Source organism: Piliocolobus tephrosceles, chromosome 14, assembly GCF_002776525.5.
Source record: "Piliocolobus tephrosceles isolate RC106 chromosome 14, ASM277652v3, whole genome shotgun sequence".
NCBI lineage: Eukaryota > Metazoa > Chordata > Mammalia > Primates > Cercopithecidae > Piliocolobus > Piliocolobus tephrosceles.
The window spans coordinates 2632468-2651617 of record NC_045447.1 but is presented as its reverse complement, the minus strand read 5'-3'; the positions used below and the strand labels follow the sequence as shown (position 1 = coordinate 2651617).

The window sequence follows — 19150 nt, the reverse complement described above, 5'->3', positions numbered from 1 at the left end:
TGCCCCGTGGGCCTCAGCCGAGACACAGGTGTGGCCGGGTGCAGGTTGCCCCATAGGCCTCAGCCGAGACACAGGTGTGGCCAGGTACAGGCTGCTCCATGGGCCTCAGCAGAGACGCAGGTGTGGGCCGGGTGCAGGCTGCTCTGTGGGCCTCAGCGGAGACACAGGTGTGGCCAGGTGCAGGCTGCCTCGTGGGCCTCAGCCGAGACACAGGTGTGGCCGGGCTGTCTGCTCTCCATTGTCCTTCTAGTTTCTATTCATTGGCTCCTGGTGGGGTTCACAGTCCCCGCCCACTGATGGCCACAGCTCCTTCCACAGAACGACTTCCACCGCGCCATCCTGCGGACGCAGTCGGCCATGTTCAACCAGGTCCTCATCCTCTTCTGCACCCTGCTGTGCCTCGTTTTCACAGGGTGAGTGCCGGCTGTCAGTGCAAGCACCCCAGAACGTTGGGGAGGGCCTGAGAGGCAAGCAGGGCCGGGCGGGGGGATGCAGATGCCTGTGTCCAAGCAGTGAGGGGGCAGAAAAGGCCACGGTGCCTGGGATGCGGGTATCGGACCACCCAGCTGGGACTGAGGTCAGGAGGCAGCTCCAAGCCCACGTCCCCAGTACACAAGCAGCCCTGCAGCCCGGCTCCTCCAAGGCCAGAGATACCCAAACCTGGCTTCCTGGTCTATACCATGGATGTAGAGAAAGGGACTGGCCCCTAGGCCATGTGGGGGTCTCTTGGCTGAGGCCCAGCTGAAAGCAGGGTTTGGAGGCAGCCAGGGTAAAGGTGGGGCTGAAAGCAGGGTTTGGAGGCAGCCAGGGTAAAGGTGGGGACGCCCAGAGCTGCGAGGGCCTCCAGCCCACCCAAGCGTGTCCACTGTGCCCACCTGCCTGTGTTTCTGCTGAGGGCTCCATGTTGCTGCTCTGCCTTGGTTCCCAGCGAGGCCTGGTTGCCACTTCCCGTCCCCAGGCAGGGATGTCAGGCAAGCACTGTGCCCTGGGGGCAGGGAGAGTGCCCTGTGTTTCCTGCCTCCATTCCCCCACTGTCCCTCATGACAGACACAGAGCTCAGTGGACAGATTGGGGCATCCATGGGGATGGCATCTGGGACCTGGCGGTGACCCCAGCCCTGCCCATTAGACTTCCCAGCCTTGGGCCTGGGTGGCTTGTCTGGCTGTGCCTGGCAGAGGCCTGAGTGTGGTGGGTAAAGGGGCAAGGCTCTGAGATGGGAGTGGAGAGCCAGACTCCCCCCCGCCCCCCGTGTCACTCAAAGCCCTGCATCCCCTGCTCCCAGAGAATTTTCCAGGGGCCTAGGAGAGAGCCACCGGGCAGGCAGGGAGGCTCCGGGGAATTCGCTGTGAACAGAGGCCGCCATGCTGTGGCCGAGGGGTCAGCTGCATTGTCAGCCAGCATCCGGCAGGAGGTGGCTCTGGCAGAGCCTGGGGACAGATGGGCAGGGCTGAGGGCCTGACGCCACCCAGCTGTCAGGAGGGCGGGGCTCACCCGGTGACCAGGTGATGAACAGCTCAGTCTCCTGGGCAGTGAGGGTCCCGTGGGCAGGCAGGGTCTCTGGGGCCACGGCCCCCCAGCTCCTGGGCCCCAGGCCGCCCCTAACTGCCCGGGATTGCAGGACCTGCGGCATCCAGCACCTGGAGCGGGCGGGCGAGAACCTTTCCCTCCTGACCTCCTTCTACTTCTGCATCGTCACCTTCTCCACCGTGGGCTACGGCGACGTCACGCCCAAGATCTGGCCTTCGCAGCTGCTGGTGGTCATCATGATCTGTGTGGCCCTCGTGGTGCTCCCACTGCAGGTGGGTCCTCTGGGTACCAGCACTGGGTGGCACCAGCACTGGGTGGCACCAGCAAAGGGACAGGCGGGCGCCGGCGGAGGTAGGGGGCTGCTGGGGCTATGGCATAGTGCAGGGGCCACTCCCAGGAGAGGACAGCGAGGCCAGCCGGGCGGTGCCTGCTCCGTCTCACGCCCCCAGTGAGGGTCTGTGGTGGGTCTGGTGTTGCTCAGCGTGGTGGGTAATGATGGAGTCCCAAGGGCTGGCCTTTTCCTTCTGGGGAGATGGTGGGTCTCCGGCGCCAGGGTGACCTGCCCCTCCTAGGCCCCAGGCAGAGTGCAGAGAGGGCTCAGGGTGGATAGCCAGCCCACTTCCCATCCACAGGCAGGTGCAGCAGCAGCTACCAGGCCCACAAGGAGCATACCCCCGGGCCACCCCAGCAGCTTCCCTGTCACCACTAAGGCCCACTGCCCACTGAGCAGAGGAGGGGGCAAGACCTCAGCGGGAAAGGTGGGGCCTGGAGAGGGCAGCTGCCCAGGGTGTGAGTGCTCGGGCCTGGACTGCCTCTGCCACCTCCTCTAGGCACCCCAGCCCACCCTGGAAGGACCCTGCTATCGGAGAGATGGGAGAGGGAGGGGTCCCCTGTGGGTAGTGGAACATTTTCTAGGAGTCTGGGTGGGAGAAAGAGCCCGAGGAGGTGGCCAGGGCCTTCTAGGAGTCAGACCCCCAGCTGGCTGCGGGATGCCAGGGAGAGAGGGCAGTGCTTCCAGGGAGCCTCTGCCGACCCCGGACTCAGCCCCAGCTCCCTCCCCCTAAACAGCAGTGGGCATGGCACAGGTGTGGGCCCAGGCCAGGCCTGGCTCTTCCCCTCACTATATCCCAGTCAAAACTGTGGCACCAGCTGTACGGCCCTCAGCGTGGGCCGTGTTCTCCACATCTGCTGGCTTCCTTTCCTCTAACTTCAGATGGGGGCGTGTGCATCTTTCCACCTGGTTGTCGGCCACTCCACCACCCAGTGCTGCGAGTCCTGTTCCTGTGAGCTGCCCGCTCCTCTTTGGTCTGCCCCCCTAGTTTTCGCTGATGAGCGAGTCTCTCTGTGTTCTAGAAGAAGCCAGCTGTGTGTGGCTTTCCCGTTACTTCCTGCTCCATCGCCACTCCTGTCCCTTTGCTTAAAGAGTCTTCCATTCACAGATGGTCTTGACTTTTTTATTTTTTTTAATTAGAGATGGGGTCTCACGCTCATTTTGTTGCCCAGGCTGGCCTCGAACTCCTGAGCTCAAGCGATCCTCCCGCCTCAGCCCCAGAAATAGCTGGGATTACAGGCAGCCTGGCTTTGATTCACCAATCTTTCCCTTATGGTTTCTGTTTTCCTGTCTTGACTAAAAAGATCATTCCTTCCCTCGATCATAATCCTGGCTTTCTATTTTCTTCTAAAAGTGTAAAGCTCGCCTCTCACCTGGAAGGTTTCTCCCACCCGGAACCACCGTGTGGGGTGGGGGTGGAGCTGGGTTCTCCCTTCTGACGCCTGCTCCCCTACACTGCACTCTGCTCCTTTCTCTGCACATTTCATAACCAGGCAAGGGCGGGAGCGAGGCCAGGAGCACAGTGTGGGGGGCACTCCGTGCGGTGACACTGCCTCCCTCCTCAGCCCTCCTGCCCCAATCCATAAATCTCACCTCAAATTCTTTACCTTAATTACTTCTGCAAAGACCCTTTTGCAAATGGGGGCCCATCCTGAGGTGCAGGGGGATCTGCTTTCAGGGCCACCCTTCACCCTGCTACGGGCCCCCAGCCTCTGTCCCTGGTCCTCCCCGGCTGCTGCACCTGCTGAGGCTGCTGCACCCGGATACTCTGCAGAGGCCTTGGCCAATCCAGTCTCTGAATTCCCCACAAGCCCTTCCAGAGACGTGTCCGAGAGGCCCCTAGGCCAGCTGAGGTCAGAGGATGGGTCAGCAGGGCCCATGCATCCCCCTTTCCCCCATGGACCCACGGCCCAGCCACATGCAGCTCCACCTTCATGCTCCATCCAGCTCCTCTCCCCACCCCAAACACCCCAGAGTGAAGAGGAGCCCCAGCCTCAGCCAACCCCAGGGTCGCTTTCAAATAAAGCAGGAGCAAAGTGCTGTCTCCTGTGCTTCTCATGAGACCATGGCACCCACGGGTAAGGGCCAAATCGGGATGTACGGCAGGCCTGTTCTGTGTCCCTCTGCTGCGTCCACAGCCTCCGGGCTGGGGCTGCCTTCCCATTCTGCGCCTGAAGCATTAGGGGGCCCCCCACCTCCCCTTATCTCTATTAAGAAGTAAGAGAAGGCCAGGAGCAGGGCTAACGCCTATAACCCCAATACTTTGAAAGGCAAAGGCGGGAGGATGGCTTGAGCCCAGAAATTTGAGGCCAGCCTGGACAACATAGGGAGACTCCCATCACCACCAAAAAATATGAAAATTAGCCGAGTGTGGTGGTGGGCACCTGTAGTCCCAGCTACAGGAGAATGGCGTGAATCCGCCTCCCGGGTTCACGCCATTCTCCTGCCTCAGCTGCCCGAGTAGTTGGGACTACAGGTGCCGCCACCTCGCCTGGCATGGGAGGCTGAGGCAGGAGAATTGCCTGAGCCCTGAGGTCGAGGCTGCAGTGAGCTGTGATCTTGCCATCGCACACTAGCCTGTGCAACAGAGAGTGGGACCCTGTTTCAAAAAAAAAAGAAAAAAAGAAAAGGGCTAGGCACAATGGCTCCTACCTGTAATCCCAGCACTTTGGAAGGCCGAGGTGGGTAGATCGCCTGAGATGAGGAGTTCAAGACCAGCCTGGGAAATAGGGCAAAACCCCGTCTCTACCAAAAAATAGGAAAAATTAGCCAGGTGTGATGGCACACACCTGTAGTCCCAGCTCCTCGGGAGGCTGAGGTGGGAGGATCACTTAAGCCCAGGAGGCAGAGGTTACAGTGAGCCAAGATCACACCACTGCACTCCAGCCTGGGTGACAGAGCGAGATGCCATCTCAATGCTATCTCAAGAGAAAAACAAGACAAGGTGACTGCAGGTGCACAGAGTCCTGCAGGCATCACACCTGCACTGCTCTTCAGGGAAATTCATGGAACAAATGTGCCATCGTCACACGAGCTGATTGCATTGGTGGGTGTGGCCATGGTGACAAGTGACCGACACCCCAGCAGCCTACACGCAGAGGCGTCCCTGTAGCTCAGGCTCCGTGTCCACAGTGGGATCCCTCAGATCAGCTGCCGCCTGCCTTGTCTCCTTTCTCCCGTGTGGGGCAGGCAGAGCAGGCCCTGAGTGGGACAAGCCCTGAGCAAGGCAGGGAGGAAGGCGGGGGCAGGGCCTGGGGGCTGGCGCACCCTCCGTCCCATCAGCCCTGCCAGGCCTGGTGCTCAAACCGGACCCAGGGTGGGCCTGTGCTGTCCCTGGCAGGGTTGGAGGTGATTGGGACAGTGATGCCACTGGCCCCACCATCTGAGCCGCTCCCTGCCTCCTCCAAATGACTCTGGAAAGACTGAACCTCTCACTGGCGATGGTAAGGGCGGGCTGCGGTGCCCTTGCTCTTGGTCTCCACTGAGCTGAATTCACCAGTAAAAGCCCTTGAAGCAGAGTGATGGCCCCAAGGCACTCGCTTACGAATGTACCTTCTGGAACATAGCAACGCCGGCTGGGGTCTCCTGGAAGCATCCCTCCAGGCTGTTTGATCAGCAAGGCAGACAGGTGACCTAAACAGCAGGCATGTATCCTCTGCCAGCCCTGGAGGCCAGAATCGGAAGTTGAGGGGTTGGCAGGACTGACCCTGTCAGGCCACTTTGAGGGAGATTGTCCCACGCGCCTCTCTCCAGCTTGTGGTGCCACAATCCCTGGGCTCTGTGGCTGGAGAAACCTCAGCCTCTGCCCCGTCTGCACTTGGCCTCTTCTCTGTACCTCACTGGATTTAGGGCCCACTGTGACCAGGGTGACCTTATCTTAAATCATTACATCTGCCGAGACCTATTTCCAAATCAGATCACATGGTGAGATTCTGGGCAGACAGGATTTTTAGGGTCACTACGGAGCCGCCGTCATTAACTCCTTCATCCTCACGGCAGCCCTGGAGGCAGGTGCCATGCCGCCATCTTGCAGGTGAGGAAGCTGAGGCTCAGAGTGGGGCCGTGAGCCCTGGGGTGTCTGACAGCAGAGCCCCCGCCAGCACCATCCACGGGGAAGCCTCTGTTCCAGTCGCCCTGGAGTCTTGAGCACCTCCCAGCTGTGGAACCTGTTTTGTGTGGCAAGGCAGTGAAGCCTTGTCACCGGAACAAAGCAGGTGCTGGATAAGTGCAACGCGATGGTCTCGTTTAGACCAGATGATAGCACATCCCCTGTGCAGGCCCACAGTCCATGGGAGCTCCTGCCATTGTTCATTTGCGTTCAATGAAGCCGGGCACCGTGACTCAGCCTGTAATCCCAGCACTTCAGGACGCCAAGGCAGGAGGATCGCTTGAGCCCAGGAGTTCAAGACCAGCCTGAACAATGTAGTGAGACCCCATCTCCACAAAAAATAAAAATGAAACTAGCTGGGCATGGTGGCAACACACCTGTAATCCCAGCTACTCAGGAGGCTGTGGCAGGAGGATGGCTTGAGTCCAGGAGGTCAAGGCTGCAGTGAGCTGTGATCGCACCACTGCACTCCAGCCTGGGTGACACAGCGAGACTCCATCTCAAAAAAGAGAAAAGAAAAGCCAAAGACTTTTGCCTACAGGCAAGTGGGGCCAGTGCTGAGAGGCCCCGGTGAACTCTGTTTTGGATCTGTCTCTTTGAGTCTCAACACCGAGACCTTGCATCTGGGGAGCATGAGTCGGGGCAGGTGGCATCCTCAGACCCGCAGCCACAAGCCTCCTGCCCCCTGGACATGGGCTCCTGACTGTGAGGCCCATGAGTGCCTGGAGGGCCGGGGTCTAAGGCCTAATATGGCTGCCCTTATCATCAAGAGAGTGATCCCCAATTCCAGGGCCTAAGCCTCCCCACCCTCAGTTTACTCCACAGTCTCCAGCCACCCCTCCTCCCTTGGTCCCCACACATCCTGCCAGCGGGGCCTACGTCCTGCTCTGTCATCTGGGGCTATCAGCATCTACAGCTTACATGTGGGAAAGGCCCCCCTAATGCAGGCGTCACCCCCTGGCCGGCCCTGCCCCAGGCCCCCAGCAGACAGTCGTGGGTCAGGCCCCAGGTGCTTCGCCGGGAGCCCTCACTCCCCGGGCCTGGTCGCTGATGCTCACCTGGTTCTCACCTGCAGTTCGAGGAGCTCGTCTACCTCTGGATGGAGCGGCAGAAGTCAGGGGGCAACTACAGCCGCCACCGCGCACAGACAGAGAAGCACGTGGTCCTGTGCGTCAGCTCCCTCAAGATCGACCTCCTCATGGACTTCCTGAACGAGTTCTACGCCCACCCCCGGCTCCAGGTGAGGCCCCTGACCGCAGCCCAGCAGATGCTTCCCTCCTGGCCCCCAGAGATGCCATCCTCTCCCCAGGACTGCTTAGCAAGTCCCTGAGTCCTCAGCCTCAGTTTACCCCTTCAGTGAGGATGGCAGTCCACACTCAGGTCGGGGGGCCCTGCGGGGGCCTCTTTTCCCTCCCGCCAGATGCAAGATCACAGTGAGCTCCAGGGCTCAGAGGTGGTGGGCACAAACACAGTCCTGAAGGCAGGGCCACCCGGGTTGGGCAGGGGCTGGCTCAGAGGGTCTGACCCTCTGCCTGGCCGGCAGGACTATTACGTGGTCATCCTGTGCCCCACGGAGATGGATGTCCAGGTACGCAGAGTCCTGCAGATCCCTCTGTGGTCCCAGCGGGTCATCTACCTCCAGGGCTCTGCGCTCAAAGACCAGGACCTCATGCGAGCCAAGTGAGTGCTGGTGGGCGGAGTGGGCAGCATGGGGGTACCTTCCTGAGACAGGTCGGCTGCTCAGGGCTAGGGCATTGGCCACCACTCTCATGGCCAAGGTTCCTGAGTTGGCCTGCCCAGCGAGCTGATCGGAGCAGGGGGTCCCGAGGGTGGGTGCCAGGAGCTCTTGGCCCAATATGAGTTGGTCCAGCTGGAGGTGGACCATTCAGGGTGGATTGTCCAAAGTGGACCATCTCAGCATCTTCCTGAGACAACTCAGCTGCTCAGGGCTGAGGCATTGACTATCACTCTTATGGCCAGTGAGAGCCATTAGAGCATTGTAGACTGTCCTCAGGGTGGACCATTTGGAGTGAACCCTCCAGGATGGACATCTGGGGTGGATCGTCTGGGGTGGACCATTCAGGGTAGACCTGCTGGGATGGACCATTTAGGTTGGACCATCCAGGGTGGATCGTCCAGGATGGCCCATCTAGGGTGGACTGTCTGGGGTGGACCTTCTGGAGCCTGTTGCAGCTTTTCCAGCTTAGGTCCCAAGCCCATATGAGCAGGACCTTGCAGCCAGGCCCTTGTCCCTATAACATACCCACTCTGGAGCATCCCGGGCAAGCCCACCCCAGCTGAGTCTCTGTCTCCCTTTTGCAGGGTGAGGGGCAGCTTTTGTGAGCTCCACCTTTCCTTGTTCCAAGTCTAGGGAAATCTTCTTTGTCAAGGTCTGGGAAGGCTCAAAATAGGCCAGGGGCGGGAGAGTCGGCTGCTGTGAGTCAAGACAGGAGAATGGAGGCTGCAGGTGGAGCTTCCTTTTAAAGACAAATTGACAGAGTGACAGGGTAACAAGAGGGTACTGTTACCTGGAACTTTCCACAATGTGTTGGTGCACTTTCTGGGACACTCCTGGAAACCCCTTCTGGTGACGTTTGCATTCCAGGAGCCTGAATGTGTCCTTAGTGGCATAGTGTGGGTGGTACGCCCAGGGACTCTCCCCATCGCTCCCCCTGCCCGCCATGTCCAGAGCCCCAAGCTGGGGCCCATAGTCTATGGAACGCCACCTCCTTTGTGGTCCCGTCCCCAACACACGCAGTGCACCTGCTTGGGCCCAGGGAGTGGGGAGAGGGCAGGGGCGTAGGCGATGCCCAGCCAGGCAGGGATGAGCCCAGGGCTGTGGGTACAGGGCCTGGGGCCCCTGCGGAGCAGGCAGTGGTGCCAGTGATGTGGTGGGGTTCCCTGCCCTGGGGCAGGGGCGACAGTTTCTCAGACAGCACCTCATCAGTTTCTGCAGTTTCTGCAGCTGGGCTTTCGGGAGACCCAGGAGGTGCTGGAAGTGACCACCCAGGTTCCTAGACCATAGACTAGCCAGGCCAGGGAGCGGACAGGGTCTCTGCCCCCAAGTTCCCCCCTCCCTCCTGCACCCCAGCCGAGCCCTGGGTAAATGTCTAATGGTAACATGCCAGATGGGTACCCCAGAAGCCAGTGCCCAGGTCACTGGCACACACTGAGGTGGGGTCTCCACTGGGCCTGCTCCTGCCAGCCCCAGACCCCTAGCCCCTGCCACCTGGGAGTATGGACAAATCCAGGCAGCCCCCACCAGCGGAGCTCCTCGCACGACCTCCTGATGCCCCTCCTACCTGGCCAACCTCAGGGACAAGCCGGGAGGTTGCTTCAGAGAACAGGGCCTGGGGGAGGAAGGGCAGGCACTGCCCTAGGAAGCACCGTGGGCTCCCACTCAGGGCCGTGGCCAGAAGAAGCTGTCAGCTGGTGTCTCCAGGACACACCGTCCGCGGCGTCTGACCCCCTTGCCCCCACCCGCTGTCAGCCTGCACACGCTCGGGGGACAGGCGTGGCTCCTGTGCCGCCTTCTTGAGTGTTGGAGCTTGAAGTCTCCCTAGGGTGTCCGGGAGTCCTGACCCGGCTCAGAGCCTGCCAGGGAGGGGCCAGGGAGTCTGGAGAGGCCCAGGATGCCTGTGGGGGTGCACAGGGATGCCTGCTGGTGGAGGGCATACAAGGAGGCCTGTCAGGGGTGCTGTGATGTGGGTTGGTGGGGGGCAGTACAGGGATACCCACTGAGGGGGCACTGTGATGTCTGACCAGCAGAGAGCAGGGGCCTCCTCCTACCTTCCATCCTCCCCGCCTTCCATCCAACGGTCCTCCCAACCTCTTCCCAGGGGAGGTCCTCCTCACCTCCCCTTCACGCCCCCCCAGCTGCACTGCCCACCTCCCCTGCTCCATCCGCACTCAGGCCCTGGTGCATTGCAGGATGGACAATGGGGAGGCCTGCTTCATTCTCAGCAGCAGGAACGAGGTGGACCGCACGGCCGCGGTGAGTGAGCCTGACGCTCTGCCCAGGCAGGAAGGGCACCATGGGGCTGGGGAGCGGGGCTCCCCGAGGGAAGAGACCTGCCCCAGGCTGCTGGTGCCGCCCAGCAACCCACAGAGGCCAGCCCGTCTGCACTGACCAACCACTCACTCCGCCAGGACCACCAGACCATCCTGCGTGCCTGGGCCGTGAAGGACTTCGCCCCCAACTGCCCCCTCTACGTCCAGATCCTCAAACCTGAAAACAAGTTTCACGTCAAGTTTGCCGGTGCGTCTGGGGCAGGGTGGGTGCGCACGCGGGTGACAGTGCGTCTGGGGTAGGTGTGTGTGCAAACACAGGTGATAGTGCATCTGGGGTAGGTGTGTGCGCGCACACGCGGGTGACAGTGCATCTGGGGTAGGTGTGCGTGTACACAGGTGATAGTGCATCTGGGGTAGGTGTGTGTGTGCGCACACGGGTGATAGTGCATCTGCGGTAGGTATGCGTGTGCGCACACAGGTGACAGTGCATCTGGGGTAGGTGTGTGCGCACACGGGTGACAGTGCATCTGGGGTAGGTGTGTGTGTGCGCACGCAGGTGACAGTGCATCTGGGGTAGGTGTGTGTGCGCGCGCACGGGTGCTGGTGCGTCTGGGGCAGGGCGCAAGTGCGCATGCGGGTGACGGCGCATCTGGGGCAGGGCGCGTGTGCGCGCGTCGGTGAGCCGTGTCGGGGAGCGGGAGGGGCCGGCCCTGGAGCTCCACACACAAGCACACCAGGAGGTGCTGGAGGGGACGACGGACCCCCATCCTCACCGCATCTGAGAAGGGACCTAGGGTTTCCGAACTCTTCAGATGAACAGTCTTACGCTGGGGCCCTGGCGTCAGTGAAGGCAGGGTCAGAGGTCGGGTGGGGGCAGGAGCACCATCTGATGAGCACGTCTATGGGCAGGGACCATGCTGGGTGCCCGGGGGACAGGGGTCAGGCCCCATGCCAGGTGCACGGGGGATGGGGTCAGGGCCCACATGGAGTGCCCAGAGCACAGGGGCCAGGGACCGCCCAGTCCTGGAGCTCCTCGCTGAGCTGGGAGAGAAGCATAGGAACGATCGAAGGTCCACTGAGGCTCAGACCAAGGAGGGGGTTGGGGTCCAGAGACTCTGGAGTGGTGATGCTGGAGCTGGACAGCAGACACGGGGGGGGGTCCGGGGGGGCACCAGGCAAGGGTGCGTCTGCACAGCACCTTCGGGAAGTGAGCAGGTGCTGTGGGGAAGGAGAGAGCCGGCAGGGCAGCAGGTGGACCGGCCTACCCCACTGCCCGCAGACCACGTGGTGTGTGAGGAGGAGTGCAAGTATGCCATGCTGGCGCTGAACTGCATCTGCCCGGCCACCTCCACCCTCATCACCCTGCTGGTGCACACGTCCCGCGGCCAGTGAGTGCCCCGTGCCCCGCGGGACCGACCTCCGTGGCCCGGCCGGCGCAGGGAGACAAGGCAGGGCCTGCGTGGGGGCGGGGACGGGCTTCCCGGAGGAGGGGCGCGTGGCGGGCAAAAGTCCTGCACAGGGAGGGGGTCCGTGCCAGGGGAAGCGGAGGGGCCACCTGCAGACCCGGCCGGGCAGGAGGGGCAGCCACGGCCGAGGGTGACGCTCCCCCGGCCCCGCTCCGGCCCACAGGGAGGGACAGGAGTCCCCGGAGCAGTGGCAGCGCATGTACGGACGCTGCTCGGGCAACGAGGTGTACCACATACGCATGGGCGACAGCAAGTTCTTCCGCGAGTACGAGGGCAAGAGCTTCACCTACGCGGCCTTCCACGCCCACAAGAAGTAAGGCCGGGCCGCGGCCATAGGGCTGGCACTCCGGGGCTGCTCCGTGCCCTCCGCACCCACCCGGTCAGGCACAGGAGTGGCCCTGGGGCGGGGCTGCAGAGGGCTCGGGGGCAGGGCATCAGGTCGTCCTGCCTGGTGAGGGCAGCCGCAGGACTGGGCTCCGGGTCCACATAAAAACCTGCCATGCCGCTCCTCCCTGAGGCTCATGGGCTGACCCCAGCTCTCTGGTCCCGACACCTCTGGGACGGGAGGGCTCGGCCAAGGTCCCTGACCCCAGATGGTCCCCAGGAGGAAGATGCGGAGCGCCAGTGGGGACTCTGGTGATTCGCAGGAAGGGCAGGCTGGGGGCGGGACGGGGCGGGCGAGCGGCGGGGCCTGAAGTGCTGGTGCCCCCGCCCAGGTACGGCGTGTGCCTCATCGGGCTGAAGCGAGAGGACAACAAGAGCATCCTGCTGAACCCGGGGCCCCGGCACATCCTGGCCGCCTCGGACACCTGCTTCTACATCAACATCACCAAGGAGGAGAACTCAGCCTTCATCTTCAAGCAGGAGGAGAAGCGGAAGAAGAGGGCCTTCTCGGGGCAGGGGCTGCACGAGGGTCCAGCCCGCCTGCCTGTACACAGCATCATCGCCTCCATGGGTGAGCCGGGGCAGGCACGCGGGACTCCCTGGGGCCGCTCCTCTGGTGAGAGACCAGGCGGGACAAGGGCAGGTGACCGGGCGGGAGACCAGGCGGTACAGGTGCGGGAGATAAGGCAGGGCGGGAGACCAAGTGGGACAGGGCGGGAGACCAGCCGGGCAGGGCAGGAGACCAGCCGGGCAGGGCAGGAGACCAGGCCAGTGTGGTCTCCAGACCCAGCTCCTCTTAGCCTGTGTCTCCAACCTTGGATAAGTGGCGTCTCTCTGGGCCTGTTTTTGAATCTGTCAAACAGGGGTGTCCCCACCTTCCTGTGGCCACCTTTGTGGGCATTACTCACCGTGTCCAAGTGGGGCCGCCCACAGGACTGGTTGGCAGCTCAACTGGAGGCTCCTGGTGGTCCCATCAGCTCAGAGGGTCTGCTTCACATGTGTCCCTCAAACAGTCAGGGACCCTGACGTCCAATGGGGCCGGGAGTTGGCGGGATGAGGTCGCGGCGGCCGAGGGCTCTGGCCTCTTATCGCGCCTTCAGGGATCCTCCCGGGTGCCGCGTGCCAGACAGGGTCAGGCTACCTCTGAGCAGGTGCAGGCCCGTGGCCCCGAGGGCAGCACCTACAATGCTGTTGCCGCCCCCGCAGCCAGGCCTTCCTGGGGGACAGTTAGGGAGCAGGGCCAGGCCAGGAAGCCACTCAGGCCACAGACCCATGGCCGGGCCAGGGCATTGCTGCCTCCGTACAGTGGCCCAGGCAGAGGCTGACCCTGCACACCGACTCTGGGGGGTTGTTACACGGTGGCTGCTGGGGCACCAGGTGGGTCAGTGCAGTGGGGCACAGTCTCCAAGACTCAGAGGGCCCTGGGGTTTGGACACGTGATGATGCAGAGCCTGCCGCCTGCCAGACTCCGCAGGTTGCCGGCCCCCGTCTACGGCAGCTCACTCGGGGGGCCGGGCCTGGCCACAGGGCACTGGGGAGGCAGGCTGCTGCTGCCTAGCCACACCTCCACCTTCACCTGCACAGTGGGCACTCTGCCCCCAGGTGGCTTCCAGGAAACCAGGGTGACTTGGGCAACCCTCACTGCACCCACAGAGGCCCTGGGCCATACCTAGAGGTCTGCAACCCCCACCTGGCAGCCTGGGGGTGGTGCAGGAGTGACAAAGAGTCTGCTCCCACAGGCACCGAGTGACCTGGCTGCTCCCCTCCTGGCCCTGTCTGCCAGGCAGCCTGACCAGCTGCCCGGGCCCCCAAGGCTAGGACCCCGACCCTAAGATCAGCCAACCTCCTCCTCAGGCAGCTGGTACTGAGGCCACAGCAGCTGGCCTGGGTGGTACCGATGGAGCACTGAGGTCCCCTGGGTCTTCGCTCAACATCATCACCCCAGAAGCCACTGTCCCCCTTGTATGGAGGGGGAAACTGAGGCATAGAGAGATTGAAGCTCACCCGCTGGAGCACAGGAGCCAGGCCGTGACAGGGTCTCCAGAGACGACTGTGTTTGCCTGAGCTCTGGGAACTCGCCGCCCCTGGAGGGTGGGAGTCGGGCTGCGGCCAAGCACAGGGCTCTCTTCCAGGGACGGTGGCCATGGACCTGCAGGGCACGGAGCACCGGCCCACGCAAAGCGGTGGGGGGGGCGGGGGCAGCAAGCTGGCACTGCCCACGGAGAACGGCTCGGGCAGCCGGCGGCCCAGCATCGCGCCCGTCCTGGAGCTGGCCGACAGCTCGGCCCTGCTGCCCTGCGACCTGCTGAGCGACCAGTCAGAGGACGAGGTGACGCCGTCGGACGACGAGGGGCTCTCCGTGGTAGAGTGAGTGCTGCCTTGGAGATGGCTCCCAGTGCGGGGAGGAGCCGCCGTGAGTGCGGGGGAAGGGAGCGTCGGGGCCTCCTCGGTGGTCCCCCATGCTCTGAACTGCAGCTTCTAGACAGCTCCGTAAAAGTCCTTGTTTGACAAATAGAACCTTCAGGGGACGTGACACAGACATCAGAGCCACAGCACTCTTGTCCCCAGGGAGCACTTAGAGTGTCACTGAGATGGGTGTGTGCTGGGCTGCACCCTTCCCAGTTGGGGCTGGGGGTGCAGAGCTAACTGGGGTGAGGCAGGTCACTGGGGCAGGGGCTGTGTGTCAGGCACCGGGTAGCACCATCCTCAGAGAGGGGCCCGTTCCCACCCACCTTGCCAGCCCCACAGTGGTCTGGTCACTCTCTGAATCAGGATGGAGCCGGGCAGTGACCCCAGGCCGTCCTCATCCACCCAGTGCCCTAGGTCTCCCCCTTAGCACCACAGTGCGCAGAGAGGCACAGCCCGCCTGACCAAGGGTGGGTCTCCTCTGAGCAGGGTCCCTGTGCAACCCCTGGGCAAGGCAGCATCCCAGCCTGGAAACCGCAGCCCATCCTGAGCTGTTGTCCTGGCCTAGGTTTGGAGCCAAGTCCTCTTGCTTCAAATTGTAAGACAGGAGGCCCCACTCTGTTCTCAGCAGCTTCTGCCTCTTGGCCTCAGCCAGGACAGACAAGCGCCCCACTGCAGGGCCCCAGGGCCCGTCCTCAGCAGGGCTGCCTCACTCTGCCCTGGCCTTCACCTCTGGGGTTGGGTCAACACATGGTAATGACAGCCCGTAATATCCCAGCTGCTGGGAAACAGCCCTGACCCATTGCGTGTGTGTGTTGGGTGCTGCTGAGGACGGGGTGGTGGCGTACTGGGGACAACAGCCTGGCTGGAAAAGGATGTGGATAAGAGCCCGAGGCCAGAGTGTCTGCCCCTCCAGCCTGGGGTGCCAGGGACGTCAGAGAGGCGTGGCAGGCGGGCAGAGCCCTGTGGGTTTTGCCTATGGCTGCAGAGCCTCATCTAAGCTGTGGTGGGGGGAGAAAGACCACGTGGGGCATGGGGGTGGATGTGTGAGGGGGGGTGTTCTGTGTGTGTCCATGTATGTGTGGTGTGTCAATGTGTGTTGTGTGTTGTGGGGGTGTGGTGTGTGGGTGTGTATGGCATATGTGTCCGTGTGTGTGTGGTGTGTGTATGTGTGGTGTATGTCTGGGGTGTTGTGTGTGGTGTGTGGAGTGTGTCCGTGTGTGGTGTGTATTGTGTCTGTGTGTGGTGCATGTTGTGTCTGTGGTATGTTGTGTGTGTGTGTTGTGTGTGGTGTGTGTGTGTTGTGTGTTGTCTGTGTGGTGCATGTTGTGTCTGTGGTATGTGTTGTGTATGTTGTGTGTCCGTGTGTGGTGCATGTGTTTTGTGTTGTGTCTATGTGTGTCCGTGTGTGGTGCATGTTGTGTCTGTGTGTTGTGTGTGGTGTGTGTCTGTTGTGTGTTGTGTCTCTGTGTGTGGTGTATGTGTCTGTGGTATGTGTTGTGTATGTTGTGTGTCCGTGTGTGTGGTGTGTGTGTGTTTTGTGTCTGTGTGTGTCCGTGTGTGGTGCATGTTGTATCTGTGTGTGGTGTGTGTTGTGTATATTGTGTGTCCGTGTGTGTGTGTGTCCTTGTGTCTGTGTGGTGCATGTTGTGCGTGTGGTGTGTATGTTGTGTGTCCGTGCACATGGTGCACGTGTGCATATGTCAGCATGCATTCATTTCTGTGTGCATGTGTTGTGTGTACGTCCTGGTGTGTCCATTTCCGTGTGCCTATATGTGGTCATGTGTGTATGTGTCTGGATGTGTCCATCTCCATGTGTGCACACGTGTGAACGTCTCCACTGTGCATATGTGTGGGGTGGAGTCTCACCTCAGACCCTCAGGGAAGGGTGGGCCCAGGGTACAGCCTGCCTGGTCCCACCCCAGAGTAGCTGAGGGCGGACCACGCGGATTCCTGAGCTGACTAGGTGAGGGGCGAGCCCCACCGCCACCCCGTCCCACACCTGGGTGAGGGCAGCAGCAATGAGGGCCCTGCCCATCCCGCAGTCTCCTCCAGTCCCCCAAGGTCCTGGTAGGGGCCAAGTACATGCCTCCCCAGCCCTGGCCTTGCACCGCTGCTGACCCGTCAGGCAGGCATGAATCCTTAAGGTTTGGCACCTGTGTGGGTGCCCTGGGCACTGCCCTGCAGGACACACTGGGTCCTGGGTGCCAAGGCTGGGCAGGCCCCATGACACAATGATCACAGGCTCAGCTGGAGGAGCGTTTGCTGATGCACAGGTGGTTGAGGGAAGAGCAGGCCACCTTGGGCCAGCTATGCGTGACCCCAATCAACGTGGCTGTGGGTGGAGTGGGTGCCCTCGAGTCCCCCAGGACGGGGAGGACGTGGGGCCCAGAGCAGACCCAGCCACCTCTGTGCAGCTGTGCTGAGGGCTCCTGTCTCCTGCCCCAGGTACGTGAAGGGCTACCCTCCCAACTCGCCCTACATCGGCAGCTCCCCAACCCTGTGCCACCTCCTGCCTGTGAAGGCCCCATTCTGCTGCCTGCGGCTGGACAAGGTAAGGCTGGCAGCTCTGCTGCACTCTGTGCCCCCAGACGCCAGCACCGGGCCATGCACACCTGCCCTGGTTTCTCTTTGGTCACTTTACATTTCGATATCATCGCAAACTTCTAGCAAAGCTGCAAGAATAGGAAAGCCGCAGACCCTTCACCCAGATTCAGCAGATGTTCCCTTCCCGTCCCGTTTGGGCTCTCCCTCTCCCAGTTTCTATGTTAGAGGCCCGTGTTTTCTGAACCATTTTGAGAACAGGTTGGAGCCACCACACCCCTTTCCCCTAATACATCCACATGCCTTCCCAAAGATGAAGAACCATCTTGTAACCGCAGCTCATTAGGACAGGGACCCTGGCCCGGCATGAGTGATCCACTGTCCAGGTTCAGATTGCGCCGAGGGCCCCGACAGCCTTCAGTATTCTGCGTGACAGTGTTTTCCCCACTGGGAGCCTGTCCTGGCTGCGTCTTATCACCCCTTTCTCATTACTCTCTGTTAATCTGGAATGTTCCCTGGGGTCTCTTGACCTTAATATTTTTGCAGAGCGGGGACCAGTGACTTGGTGGCAGGTGGGTTTGCCGATGTTTCTTGGTGATGGGACTCTGCCTGCATGTGGGGCCAGCCCTCCCTGGAAACTCGGGGGTCAGTTGTCAGGTCACTGGCGATGTTAACTTGGATCTGGTGGCAAACTGGGGTCAGCAGGTTTCCCCACTGTGAAAATCACTGTTTTCTTTCTGGAGTTAGCAGCTTCTCTGTGGGGGACATGTTGAGGTCAGGAAAGCAAACCGTTCGACCCAGCAGCTTCAGCATCCATCAGTGGGTTCTTTTTTGTTTATTTGTTGTTTGGTTTTTTTTTTGAGACGGGGTCCCACTCTGTCATCCAGGCTGGAGTGCAGTGGTGGGATCAGAGCTCACTCCAGCCTCCACCTCCCAGGCTCAAGGGGTCCTCCCACCTCAGCCTCCTGAGTGGCTGGGACCACAGGCACGCACCACCACACCTGGCTAATTTTATTTTTATTTTTGTAGCCGGGGGGGGGGGGTGTCTCCCTATGTTGCCCAGGCTAGTCTCGAACTCCTGGACTCAAGTGATCCTCCCACCTCGGCCTCCCAAAGTGCTGGGGTTATAGGCATGAGCCACCGCACCAGCCATCAGTGGATGGTTTCCAGTTCCGGAATCTCTCTCCAGCTGTGCGTTAGGGCTCAGCCACGGAGGGGACCTCCTTTTCCCCATGTGTGTGTCCTCCACGGACCACAGGCTCCCAGCGTATTCTGTGAGTTGTAATCTGTGGCTGGTCATCGCAGCAGCAGCATCCTTGACAGATCGTTGTTGATTCTGATGCTCAGACCCTCTGGGCTCGCTGGGTGGGGTGGGGGCCTTCAAGTGGCTTCTGGGTGTTTCTGGCACGACCCCCTCACCCTTTGAGCTCATCTGTGCTTTCCAACCGGAGAGGTTCCAGCCACATCTTGGCCTTCCCCTGCTCCGGTCTGGAATGAACCACTTCTCCAAGGAAGCCTGATTCCTGTTAGTGGAAAATGATGATTGAAAACCAAGATCTGGGCATGTGGCGTGCTCACGGCTGCTGGCGTCCCTGCTCTGAGCCTCTTGGTGGACAAAACGAGAAAAAGTGTGTGCACACACGCGACACGTATCTGTGCCCATGCCTAGATCTCCAGCCACATGCCAAAACTGCATGTTCACATGGACACCGCCCTCTCCACCCCTGACATGACTCTGCTCTGTGCTGCCTGTGGGCACAGCTGTAGCATCTGGTGGTGCCTGTAGCCCCCACCAGGCGCATGTAGGCCATGAAAGGGCCGTGGGCCGAGAGGCTGACGGCTGGGTGTTCAGGGGGGTTGTTTGGTGAGGGGTCTGGGAGGGCTCGTGGCCAGCAGGGGCCAGCCCTGATTCCAGCATCTGCCCCCAGGGCTGCAAGCACAACAGCTATGAAGACGCCAAGGCCTACGGGTTCAAGAACAAGCTGATCATCGTCTCGGCAGAGACGGCCGGCAATGGGCTGTACAACTTCATCGTGCCGCTGCGGGCCTACTACAGATCCCGCAAGGAGTTAAACCCCATTGTGCTGCTGCTGGACAACAAGTGAGGCTCCTGGGCTCTGCCCGCCCCGCCCACCCCGGCCCTCAGACCTGCAGCCAGCAGCCTCCCCGATTGGGCCCACCCTCCACCTTTGCAGAGGGCACGGGGACATGGGGCCTCTGGCCTGGTTCTCTCAGCTTTCCCAAAAAGCGGGGCTCTCCTCCCTGCTCCCAGCTCCTCCTGCTCCCAGCTCCCCCCAGCTCCCACTCCTGCTCCCATCTCCTCTGGCTCCCAGCTCCTCTAGCTCCCAGCTCTTCCTCACTCCCAGCTCCTCT

The 19150-nt window shown here is 61.5% G+C and overlaps 1 protein-coding gene across 6 annotated transcripts in view; it reads left to right on the top strand.

Annotated features, from left to right (window-relative positions):
• KCNT1 (potassium sodium-activated channel subfamily T member 1) overlaps positions 1-19150 on the top strand; it is a 98907-nt gene that overhangs the window by 58900 nt on the left and 20857 nt on the right. For 5 of the 6 annotated variants that reach the window (XM_023227730.2, XM_023227728.1, XM_023227734.1 and 2 more), the window contains 12 exons: positions 319-413; positions 1619-1799; positions 7042-7206; positions 7510-7646; positions 9897-9960; positions 10116-10224; positions 11257-11365; positions 11607-11756; positions 12160-12398; positions 13960-14194; positions 16682-16787; positions 18706-18878. In XM_023227730.2, the coding sequence (XP_023083498.1) occupies positions 319-413; positions 1619-1799; positions 7042-7206; positions 7510-7646; positions 9897-9960; positions 10116-10224; positions 11257-11365; positions 11607-11756; positions 12160-12398; positions 13960-14194; positions 16682-16787; positions 18706-18878 (1763 nt within the window). Of the gene's footprint in view, positions 1-318; positions 414-1591; positions 1800-7041; positions 7207-7509; positions 7647-9896; positions 9961-10115; positions 10225-11256; positions 11366-11606; positions 11757-12159; positions 12399-13959; positions 14195-16681; positions 16788-18705; positions 18879-19150 lie in introns of all 6 variants that reach the window. The other variant, XM_023227731.1, reaches the window with a different exon arrangement.